Here is an 11,944-nt window from a genome sequence, read left to right on the forward strand (position 1 = left end):
CAGGTCGGCGCCAAAGTAACAGGCCTCAGTCAACACAGAGATGATCTCTGTTGGATCCAGTGGCGATTCTAGACCTAATTTAGGGGGGCTTTAGCACCCCTGAATAGGGTTGCCATCCATCCTGTAAAATACGGAGTCATCCCATATTTGGCCTTTGAATGTGCATCCTGTAATGAACCGTACATGGTGGTCGGCCCACATGGGTTTGTCTATTTAGGGCCCAGGTAGGCCCCACGTAGGCTGTGGCCCTAGATGGGCAAACCCATGTGGGGCCACCATGGAGCCAACAGACAAACCTTTATGGGACCCATATATCAGCCCTCCTTTCCCCCACATGGGGCCCACCAAGGCATGCTGGCAGGGCTTAAGGGGTAAGCTTGCTATAACTTTGTGCAAAGGTTTATCACAGGACTTTTAAGAGTCTCAGGGTAGCTTCCTATGTTAAAACTAAGCAAAATGAACATATTAAAAGTATTCACAACCTCATAAAAGTTTTGGCACCCTGGTCAATTTTGATGTTTATGAGGTCAGAAACAACAGACATTAGGTTGTTGTTGTGCTATTAGCTAGCTGCTAGCTAACTATTTTGCTAGCAACACAAGATAACTGAAAAGCTTCTTCCCTGTATCGTTAATGATATCAGTCATTCTTCAGCATTGCTTATGCAATAGGGGCAGATCGCTCGTCCAAAACGAATCAACTCCATAATCGATATATGTCAGATCTTCTATTTTCCTTTGCTGTATAATGTACATTGCATTTATTCCAGTGTTAGGCAAATGTATCTTGAAGGAGAATATCACTTAAATTCATTAAGAATTAATTTAGAATAAAAAAAAACTCATCCTGAATTACCATGATAGATATAATGTATGTAATAAAAGTGTCATTAATGAAGGGGAAAAAAGTCGATCCAGACTTTAAGTACGTTTAGGGTCTGGTGAGGATGCAATTAAATATTTTCCCAAAATATTCAATAAAAAAAAAACACCAGTTAATCAAAATAAATTTGTAATCAAAACTTTTGGAATTGTAATTATTTTTTTCTTTTTTTTTTTTTTTTTTTTGCAAAAAGTTTTGTTTAAAAAATGTTTTTTTAATTAAATAAGTAATTTTGTCTCGTGAACTTAAAATGTTATTTGCCAAACGTAAACTTCTATTTGCACACACCAGAAATCTTTTTGTTGTAATTTTATGATGTCATGTGAGAATCACAAGCAAAACTTTGAGTCACAAACAAAAACATAGAATAGCAAGAAAAGATTTCTGACAATAAGTTTGTTTTCCAAATAATTTTTTCACTTCATGAGCAAAAATGTGTGATTTTAATATTTTAAAAAGTTTTTAAGCAAAACCCAGAAGGCTTTTCTCATGGTGACATGCATTAACAATTAATTTTTTTCTAAAAAGATATGCTGTACTGTTTCTAACTTTCCACAATAAATACAACAACCTGTATTAAGTTTATTCATTAAGTTAAGAGTACTATTTAATCCTGTATATCCAAACCAACACGTATGTACGGGAAAGAGAGATACTACTTAGTGAGCTTAGTAGTAATAAAAATAAGTTAGTTATAAGAGAATTGTTTCAGAGTTCATCAGGAAATATAGCTTTTGATAGTATTTTTTAATTTTCTTAGAAGAACGAGGAGGCTATGAGCTTCTTATCCATACTCCAACCTGGAAGGTGGCGGTAATGCACCTTAAAGTTGTTTGCCAACCGCCATAAAAAAGACGAAGAAGAAGACGAGAAACAAGATGGCGCATGGTTTGTTTTGTTGAATTTTCGAGAGTTTGTATAAACGAGTTTATCAACAAGCATTTGACTGCTGTTGAAGAAACATTCACAGAGTTTAAAGAAATCATCAAGAGGAAGAGATGGATGATCAACGCAGACTGCTGGATTTCTCCCGGAAGCCCAAGATAATCTTATACCGAATAGGTAAGAAACGCCAGCGTTTGGATTCAGGTTAAGGTTTGAATGTATGAAGCTTTCTGCATGAGGGTCATTATAGTAACCGTTCCCCTCCTGTATAAATGTTTTTATATCAGATAAAAGAGCGCAAACATCACAACTACGCTGTGAGAATGGCTTATTTATGTAGAGAGAAAATAGAACCAGTTATCTTTCTTAGGGCTCTCCTCCTTAAACTGCTGAGACTTACTTTCATAAACAGGAGAAATATGAAGAACAATTCAGCAAAAGGCTAGTAAAGCAAATGTTTCACGCAACAGGGCTGGTGTCGGTGTAACAGACGCAGATTTTTTCCTGTAAACAGGATACAACAGGTTAAAATAACGAGGCAGACACAACTCCGTATTTCTAAAATCATCCTGGAATCTGTTCTGTTTATTGTTTCTATAATGAACAGTTTCTTTTTATCCTTCCACATAAAGGCACAGCTGGTCTTTATATGAACCTGTGGCCGACGGGTGCAAATACGCAGCAACAGAGAAAACAACCAAACAAAAAAAGAGATTCAAAGAAATGTAATGCAGCAAACAAGAAGACGCAAACAAATAGCAAATAAAACGCAACAAACAAAAAGAGACGCAAATGAAATGCAGCAAACAAAAGATGCAAACAAAAAGTGCTGAAAACGGAAGTGCTCCAGACCACTAGAGGGAGTCGAACAAAAAAACAGCTGTGTCCAAATTTAGGGTCTGCATCCTTTAAAACGGGTGTTGAGAAACGCAGCAATGGCAGCAATTTTTTATTTTTTTTTTGCTGTATTACACAAAATGATTTTTTACAATATTTTTCGGCGAGAATGTAGATGTATAGATCTCAAATATCTGCTAGGTGCATCAATAAATCACTTAATTGCAATATTGCTCCGACGTTTTCGGAGATGTCTGCTCCCGCTGCATTAACAGCCAGCTCCCCTCGCCAGCTGTCAGCTGACCGGGCGCTCCATGTTCGGTACACCGAGAGAGAACGCACGTCTCCCGGCAAATCGTTTTAAAAACTCCCGCTAGTTTCCCCCTATGAGTGGAGGCGGAACACAGATATTAAGCCTGTAAAAATTTTTGGTTCACTAAAGTATTTAATTTATTCCTGAGCAAATCGGTTTGACTAATTAAACTAAGAATTAAAACATAATAGTTTTATTTAACTGTAATGTCTTACTTCCTGAGATCTAGAGAGTATTTGAAAATGAATAATTTGCTTACATTCCTTGCTATACATGTTTAAACATTTTAGAATCAAACAGATTTCTTTTTTAGTATGGAACAGCCTTTATCACAAAAGGTGAAGAATAATACAGAAAAAACGAGTAAAAAACTGCCTTCGAGTCCGTTTTTTTCCTTAGCACTCTGTGCTTCACGTTGTCACGGTTGCTAAGCAACATAACGCCAAGATGGAGGCTAGGCAGCTAGCTGAAGGCTACAGCTTCTCTCTTCTGGTCGTCCATATTCGTGGCCTTCGAAGGACCCGTCTTCCGTAGACCGGGCCGTTTCTCACATAGACATAATAAAAGGACAGACGCCTAATGGACCGCTCTCGTCTTATCAATACATATTTATATAAATATAGACAGAAATAAATAATGATTAATACTGAATAATATTATGCTGTGGCGGATACAATGTATATATTTCACACCAGAATGTATGCTTTTATTTTGAAGGAGAGAAGGTGAGGTGTGAAGTGACCAACGGTTGTGGTTCATTCCATTTTTGGTTGTATGTTGGAAGACATTGAGAATTAAACAAGACTCAAATCTTTTTCGTCTTTTTCTGCTGACTTCCACATTGGTGACCCCGAACATCTGGACATGTTTTTTAACGGAATCTCACCAGATGCTGCCGCCGCTTCTCCGCCAGCTGTGGTTTCGGACCCAGTTTCTTGCCAGGCGGCCGTTGCTCCAACCGCCGCTTCTGTTTTTGCTGCCGTTATCAAGCTCCCAGAGTTCTGGCAACACGATCCAGAACCATGGTTCCAACATGTGGAAGCCCAGTTCCATCTCTGTGGGATAACCACAGATGAGACCAAGTACTTCCATGTAGTTGCTGCGTTGGATTCCGTTTCAACACGCCGTCTGATGGGTCTGCTGAGGAACCCACCAACCGCTAACAAATACGGCGCTCTCAAGGAGAATCTGCTTCGGCTCTACCAACTGTCAGACGCGGAGCGGGCCGATCGCTTGCTCTCTCTGAATGGCTTGGGGGATCGCAAACCCTCCGAGCTGATGGAGAACATGCTGGCATTACTTGGCTCGGGAGATGTTTCTTTCCTTTTTACACATCTGTTTCTGCGCCAGCTTCCCCCACCTGTTCGCACCGCGCTGGCCAGCTCCCCGCTGATCCGGACCAAGGATTATCGCTCCCTGGCTGAAGAAGCGGACCGGATTTTGTTGGCTTCCAGGCACCACAGTGTGAATGCACTTCTACCAGTTGTGACACATGGAGAGTCGGAGCCTTTTGATGCCGTGGCTGCGGTGACAGAGCGACGGAAGGACGACGTTCTCTGTTTCTACCATCGCCGGTTCGGAGTGAAGGCGAAGCGCTGCATTCCTCCGTGTTCGTTCGTGCGTCAGGGAAACGACAGAGTCGGCGCTCGCTAGCAGCTGTGTGTGCCGGCAGCTCGGACAAGCTGCTTTTCATCATGGATGAGGTCTCGGGACGGCGTTTCCTGGTGGACTCGGGTGCACAGCGGAGCATCATGCCAGTTTCGGCAGCGGACGTTTTGTGCAAAAGTAACGGACCGCCACTGGACGCGGCTAACGGCACCCCGATTCGCACTTTTGGCTCGAGGTTGGTGACTGTGTGTTTCAACGGACGTCAGTTTCAGTGGGACTTTGTGATAGCTTCTGTGTCTTTACCTATTTTGGGTGCAGATTTTTTGTGTGCTTTTAGGTTATTGGGGCATGTTGCTAATAGCTGCTTAATAGATGCTGTGTCTTTTGATACATACCCCTGTAAACTTGGCGGTCCCAGCCAACGACCTCTCGCCAACATGCTTGCCACAGGTGATGAGTATCAGCGTCTGTTAGCAGAGTTCGCATCTTTAACGGTTCCCACATTTTCTGCTACCGTGGCTAAGCATGGAGTGGAGCATTGTATAACTACTGTCGGTCCACCGGTTTTTGCGCGAGCGCGCCGCCTAGACACCGCTAAGTTAGCGATAGCAAAGGAGGAGTTTGCAAACATGGAGCGTCTTGGCATTGTACGGCGCTCCAAAAGTCCATGGGCATCTCCATTGCACATGGTTCCCAAAGCAGACGGGGGTTGGCAACCCTGTGGGGATTTTCGGCGCCTTAACAACGCAACCAGTAATGACAGGTACCCAATTCCTCACATTCAGGACTTTTCTGCCCGCCTGGCTGGAGCAACCGTGTTCTCTAAGGTGGACTTGGTGCGAGGCTACCATCAGGTTCCAGTCCATCCTTTAGATGTACCCAAAACTGCAGTTATCACGCCTTTTGGTCTTTTTGAGTTTTTACGGTGCCCTTCGGTCTTAAAGGCACAGCGCAGACTTTCCAGCGGCTTATGGATTCGGTCCTGCAGGGTATGCCGTTTTTGTTCGTCTATTTGGACGACATTGATGGCTAGTCCCTCTGCGGAAGAACACATGGTGCACCTTCGGCAGCTGTTTGTTAGGCTCAGTGAACATGGCCTGATCGTGAACCCAGCTAAATGCCAATTTGGACTGCCTGCTGTTGAGTTTCTGGGACACAAAGTGTCTTCTCAAGGGGCGGTTCCCCTGCCTGCAAAGGTTGAAGCAGTTTCCGATTTTCCCCGCCCTCCCTCAGTGAAGCCCCTGCAGGAGTTTTTGGGTATGATTAACTTTTATAACTGTTTCATCCCACGGGCAGCTCACCTCATGCACCCCTTGTATGAGGCACTTAGAGGCAAAAAAGGGGACCAGCAGATTGAGTGGACCCCCGAGAGGGTGCAGACATTCGATGATGCCAAGAAGGCCTTGGCTAATGCTGCGCTTTTGGCCCATCCATCTCCAGTTGCTCCTGTGGCTATAACAACTGACGCCTCTGATTATGCAGTTGGGGCAGTTTGTGAGCAATGGGTAGATGGTGCCTGGCAACCCCTCGCTTTTTTTAGCAGGAAACTCTGGGATGCTGAAAAAAAATATAGCACCTTTGACAGGGAACTGCTTGCCCTTTTTCTGGCAACACGCCATTTCCGCTTCATGTTGGAGGGCAGGGACTTTACTGCTTTTGTTGACCACAAGCCTCTCACTTTTGCTATGGCAAAAGTTTCTGAACCGTGGTCGGCTCGGCAACAGCGGCATTTATCTGCCATTTCAGAGTTCACTACTGACATTCAGCATGTAGCTGGCAAGAATAATCTGGTGGCTGACTGTCTGTCCAGACCAAGGGTTGCTTCTGTGCATTTAGGTGTGGACTACCTCGCCATGGCCACAGACCAACTGACCGACTGACCGACCCAGATATTCTGGCCTTTAAAGCAGCTGAATCCAGTTTGCATTTAGAGGAGGTCTCCTTTCATGAGTGTGGCACAACCCTTCTTTGCGATGTCTCGACTGGCAAACCTCGGCCTTTGGTCCCTTCTAGTTGGCGTCGGCGGGTTTTTGAGGCAGTTCATTCCCTTTCACACCCGGGTGTCAAAGCTTCTGTTAAACTGGTAGGGGCAAAGTTTGTGTGGCCGGGACTCCGTAAAGGTGTACGGACATGGGCGGTTTCCTGTTTGGCTTGCCAGCGTGCCAAGTGAAGTAAATAATAGCCATTGCCATCTGTGTAAACTTTTCTGGTGAATGTTATAACGTGTAATATTATTATTTTTATTATATTGTTTCATTTCTATAATAGGCTCTTGTATCAGATATCTAAGTCAGTGTTAGAAAATAACTGAAACTTAAAAAAAAAAAATCTCAATTAGCTTTCAGAGCGGGGACTGAACACCAAGTACTATAGCACTATACCAGCTAGCATTAGCTGATATTTCACTGGTGGACATAAATACAGTAAAGTAATATTCTAATTACAAAATATACACAATATTATGTCCATCTTACTTGCGACACGTTGTCTGTCAAGCCCTCATGTCAATAGTCCGTCGATCTGATCAACAATATCCTGCGGTGCTGAGGCATCTTCTGCTGTTTTGGTCCAGCACAGCAGGAGGGTCTTTTGTTTGCGTCTCTTTTTTTGCTTGCTACATTTTATTTGCTTTTTGTTTCCGTCATCTCTTCTTGTTTGCTGTATTTCATTTGTTTGCGTCTCTTTCTTTGTTTGCATGTTTTCTCTGTTGCTAAGAATTATCATTATTCTTAGCAGTAAAATAGATAAGACCTGGTGAAAGCCCAGTGCATGCTGGTCCTGTACCAGTCCCTAAACTTACAGAAAATGGACAAACTGTCAAGATTCTGGGTTCTTGGGTTAGGATTTTTTTTTAAGTAAAGAAACAAAAAATATAAAATAAACAATTAACATGAAACTGAACTCAAAGTTCAAAGTAATAAAAATAAAAAGTTAATTGCTCCAACATAGAAAATATTAGAAATAATACTAGAAAATTATTTTTAAACAATAACAATCAGGCCTGGAGTGAATAAATTAATCAGAAATATTTAATTTGGTAATTTTCCAAATGTCAGCTGAATGTCTGCACTCTTGAATTTTCAGATGTGTTTATTTGGTGATTTCTGTCTTAAATGATGAAAGTCTGTTAATTACTTCAGTAACGTTAACAATTCCTCTTTTTTTCTGTTTTCCTCTCCAGATTGCCTGCAACATAACGTTTATGAGAACGAGATGTATAACCAGGAGAGGAGATCCAATCTGGACCAGGACGAGGTAGAACCTCTGCAGGTGAAACAAGAAAAAGAAGAGCCAGAAGATCAACATATAAAAGAAGAGCAGCAGGATCTAGAATGTCAACAAATAAAAGTGGAAGAGAAAGAAGTTTACTCCAGTCAGGGTGAAGAACAGCTTGAATTAAAACAGGAGACTGATACCTGCATGGTGGTTCCTGTTTATGAACAAACAAACCAAACTGAATCAGAACCAAACAAGGAGCAGGTCATCTTCCAGGAAACTGCTGAAGCTGAGAAGCAAAATCAGAAAAGAAAACCTTTCTCCTGTGTGACCTGTAAAAAGCTTTTTGCTTGCAAATATTCTCTTGATGCTCATATGAGGATTCACACAGGTGAAAAGCCATTTTCATGTGTGACCTGTGGAAAAAGTTTTAGTCGAAAAACGAATTTAACTCGGCACATGATGATTCACACAGATGAAAAGCCGTTTTCATGTGGGACCTGTGGAAAAAGTTTTAGTCAAAAAATTGGTTTAACTCGGCACATGATGATTCACACAGATGAAAAGCCGTTTTCATGTGGGACCTGTGGAAAAAGTTTTAGTCAAAAAATTGGTTTAACTCGGCACATGATGATTCACACAGATGAAAAGCCGTTTTCATGTGGGACCTGTGGAAAAAGTTTTAGTCAAAAAATTGGTTTAACTCGGCACATGATGATTCACACAGATGAAAAGCCGTTTTCATGTGGGACCTGTGGAAAAAGTTTTAGTCTAAAACCGGCTTTAACTCGGCACATGATGATTCACACAGATGAAAAGCCGTTTTCATGTGGGACCTGTGGAAAAAGTTTTAGTCAAAAAATTGGTTTAACTCGGCACATGATGATTCACACAGATGAAAAGCCGTTTTCATGTGGGACCTGTGGAAAAAGTTTTAGTCTAAAACCGGCTTTAACTCGGCACATGATGATTCACACAGATGAAAAGCCGTTTTCATGTGGGACCTGTGGAAAAAGTTTTAGTCGCAAATTACATTTAACACAGCACATGATGATTCACACAGGTGAAAAGCCATTTTCTTGTGTGACCTGTGGAAAAAGTTTTAATCACAAACTTAGTTTAACACATCACATGATGATTCACACAGGTGAAAAGCCGTTTTCATGTGGGACCTGTTTAAAAAGTTTTAGTCTAAAACCGGCTTTAACTCGGCACATGATGATTCACACAGGTAAAAAGCCGTTTTCATGTGGGACCTGTTTAAAAAGTTTTAGTCTAAAACCGGCTTTAACTCGGCACATGATGATTCACACAGATGAAAAGCCGTTTTCATGTGGGACCTGTGGAAAAAGTTTTAGTCGCAAACTTAGTTTAACTCAGCACATGATGATTCACACAGGTGAAAAGCCGTTTTCATGTGTGAACTGTGGAAAAAGTTTTAGTCAAAAAATTGGTTTAACTCAGCAAATGAGGCGTCACACAGGTGAAACGCCGTAGAACTATTTTTCGTATGTCCTATGTAGAGGTTCATTAAAACAGTGTTTCTCAACCTTTTTTGGGCCAGCGCCCCCCTAGCCTTTTTCCAGGTCCCTCACTGCCCCCCACCAAAGAATTTGTAGGATACTTTGCACTGACTATTATTTTATCATTAATATTACTATCGCCATTGTAGATGTTTTGATTTTTATGCTTGTTTCTGTATTTATCATCAAAAATAATTTCCCAGAGAACAAAGTCATGGGAATAGAAATTATTTTCACAGGCATCTATGAAAAATGCAATGAACATTCAAGTTAAAATTGGTAGGCCTAACAGCAGCAAATCAGAGTGGAAAAAATATTTTTATTTTGTGCCATTTTATAGTTGTTAAATGTTTCACAAAATGACCAGATAAAAATGTACAACATGCCAGTTTAAACTTTGAACTATTAGCAAAACGACTGACTGAATTCTGCAACATTAAAACATGGATAGAACTGTAACTACATTAATCATAGCTCTTCTTCTCTTCAGTGTTTTTCTGGTGGTGCAGCTCTGTGCTGCCTTCAGGAGAATGGGACATCAGAGTAGCATCCATAAAATTTCACCCACATGGCATTTATTGCGCAAACCAGAACTTTCAATGAAAACCAACATTTCCAGGTCCTTTTAATGCCATACAAATATGAGACAGAAACATAGATTATATCTTTATATAGACCTGTCTATTGATTTATAGATTAATAGTTTTACTGGACAGAAATGACAAAGAACAAATCTGGTTCTTAATCAAATCCTAATAAGTCAAATTGAAAGTGTCATGGAGTCATCAGCCTCATGACATTAACACTGACATGAAAAATAATATTGAAGAAATAAATATATCAAATCTAATTAAAACATAAATAAGTGATAAGTTCTTTACTGTTATGGTCTGCAAGATATATTTATTCTCAGTACTCTCTCAGATGTGGTTTCAACAAACCCATGACATTTCAACAATATTATTTTACCTTTTATCTGGAAATAGTGTGTTTATTCTTGCCATACAGTCCTCTGTATTAATTATTACTCAAAAGGTCTTGCCATACCAGTTTATTCCTCTGTATTAACTTTAGTTTCTTAGTTTATTCTTGCATTTTGTTCTTCATTCATTTCCATTTAGTTTCCTTTGATTAGTATTATCCTCTCTTGGCTTATTACTATGTCCACTTTAGTTTCTTTCCTGTTGCTACATTTATTTGATAATTTCAGTAATTTTCACTCATCACCTGCTGCGCTGCCTAATCGTCATGTGTTTCACATCATGTGTTGATTTTTCACTGTTCAGCGTTGGATTCTCTGTTTTTATGCCATAATTCACATCTAGTTCGTCGCTCCGTTTTATGTCCCGCTTCTCCTGTTTCAGAGTTTTGCACAATGTGCGGTCTTTTTTTTTCTATGCCCCTAAGGTGCAGGGCGGTCGGGAAGCGTATCGATGGGGAAAAGGCAGACCGACATAAACCTTTTAAAACAACGGAAACAATTTCTGCATTCTGATTATTGAAATTTAAAAGTGCTGTGTTGTTCTATCACCCCCGTTTCATACCGGACCACTTACAGCACCGTGTTAACTCTATAAAATGAACGCTCTCTATCGTGGTATCACCCATGGAGGGATTTCTTGATTTAAATGGGTTCATTTTTCAGAGGGATACAAAGTGAGGGTATCGGGATTTTAGCTACCAGTAGCAGGAGAACGGAGCTGTGCCAAGAAGCTAACAGAAGCTAACAAACACTGAATAGAAGAAGAGCTGCCATCGATACAGTTGCAGCCAAGCATGATTTAATGTTACACAATACAGTTTTACCAAGTTGCTCAAAGTCTAAACTGGCATTGTTGTGCATTTAAGGTGTAAAGTTTACCTTCGACCAAACGCCCCCCAAAGGCATCCCAGCGCCCCCCTTTTGTAAAAATGTCCGCCAGCGCCCCCTGCCATCCTCTGAACGCCCCCTGGGGGGCGGTACCGCCTACGTTGAGAACCGCTAATATAAAAGATGAAAACTGGAGGGCTTCTTGTCTATAAAGTGGGAAAATTGTTTAATTTTTGAATTTGTTAAATGTGATCATTTGGATCTTGTCATTTGCATATTGGAGATATAAAATATGAACTTCCAGGATTGATTTGTATTTTTCTGTATAGAGAGAATGAGTGGGGTGAATGAAATTTACTTTAATACATTTTTAATCCAAAATAAGATGTGCTGTTGTGTACTATTAGTAGATTTTCATTAATTGTTTGCAATCTGAAATTTACAGTATTAAAAATATCTTTGATAGGTTTATCTTTACAGCAAAACTAGACTGAAACTGATGTTTCAAATTATATTAACCAGTCTATATAAAAGCTTTTCAAATAAGTTAGCATGCCCTTTTACTTAGAAAATGCAATATACAATATAAACATATTTTCCTTCATTGATTGTTCTTGATTGTACAAATTATGTGTGATTATTGTCTCCAATAATTTGGTGTGTCGCTTGTCTTAGTTGTATAATTTTTCTATTTTCTGCTGTGGCTGTTTTCTGTTAAAGATCACTATCTTTTTTAAAAGTTTAAACTAATTTAATCTATAAACATATAAATATGCATTTTATTAAGTCCTTACAAAGTCATTTATGACTTGCATATCCTTTGACGTAAGCTAATACAAGTGAATGGACCGAACTTCACAAAGTGCTGTT

At 40.3% G+C, this 11,944-nt stretch overlaps 1 protein-coding gene across 3 annotated transcripts; it reads left to right on the forward strand.

Annotated features, from left to right (window-relative positions):
- Positions 1 to 1,078: 1,078 nt before the first annotated feature.
- Positions 1,079 to 11,380, forward strand: LOC145550555 (uncharacterized). 3 transcript variants are annotated; one of them, XM_081604446.1, is made up of 3 exons: positions 1,079 to 1,944; positions 3,807 to 4,760; positions 7,707 to 11,380. In XM_081604446.1, exons 2-3 carry the CDS (start codon positions 4,616 to 4,618, stop codon positions 9,236 to 9,238), a joined length of 1,677 nt encoding a protein of 558 aa, XP_081460572.1. In that variant the 5' UTR covers positions 1,079 to 1,944; positions 3,807 to 4,615; the 3' UTR covers positions 9,239 to 11,380. The 3 variants fall into 3 exon arrangements, with proteins under 3 accessions (XP_081460572.1, XP_081460573.1, XP_081460574.1); XM_081604447.1 differs by lacking the exon at positions 3,807 to 4,760 and having other exon boundaries at positions 1,089 to 1,944; XM_081604448.1 differs by lacking the exon at positions 7,707 to 11,380 and having other exon boundaries at positions 1,536 to 1,944; positions 3,807 to 4,620.
- The last annotated feature ends 564 nt before the right edge of the window (positions 11,381 to 11,944 follow it).

The sequence above is a fragment of the Poecilia reticulata genome, unplaced genomic scaffold (assembly GCF_904066995.2).
Source record: "Poecilia reticulata unplaced genomic scaffold, P_reticulata-male-v2 Scaffold_85, whole genome shotgun sequence".
NCBI classification, from domain to species: Eukaryota; Metazoa; Chordata; class Actinopteri; order Cyprinodontiformes; family Poeciliidae; genus Poecilia; species Poecilia reticulata.

Bases quoted from the DNA above. Each gene is read 5' to 3' on its own strand.
- LOC145550555 (XM_081604446.1), top strand. From the start codon at position 4,616: ATGAGGTCTCGGGACGGCGTTTCCTGGTGGACTCGGGTGCACAGCGGA. The intron at 4,761-7,706 runs GTTGGTGACTGT...TTTCCTCTCCAG, and splicing joins ATTCGCACTTTTGGCTCGAG to ATTGCCTGCAACATAACGTT.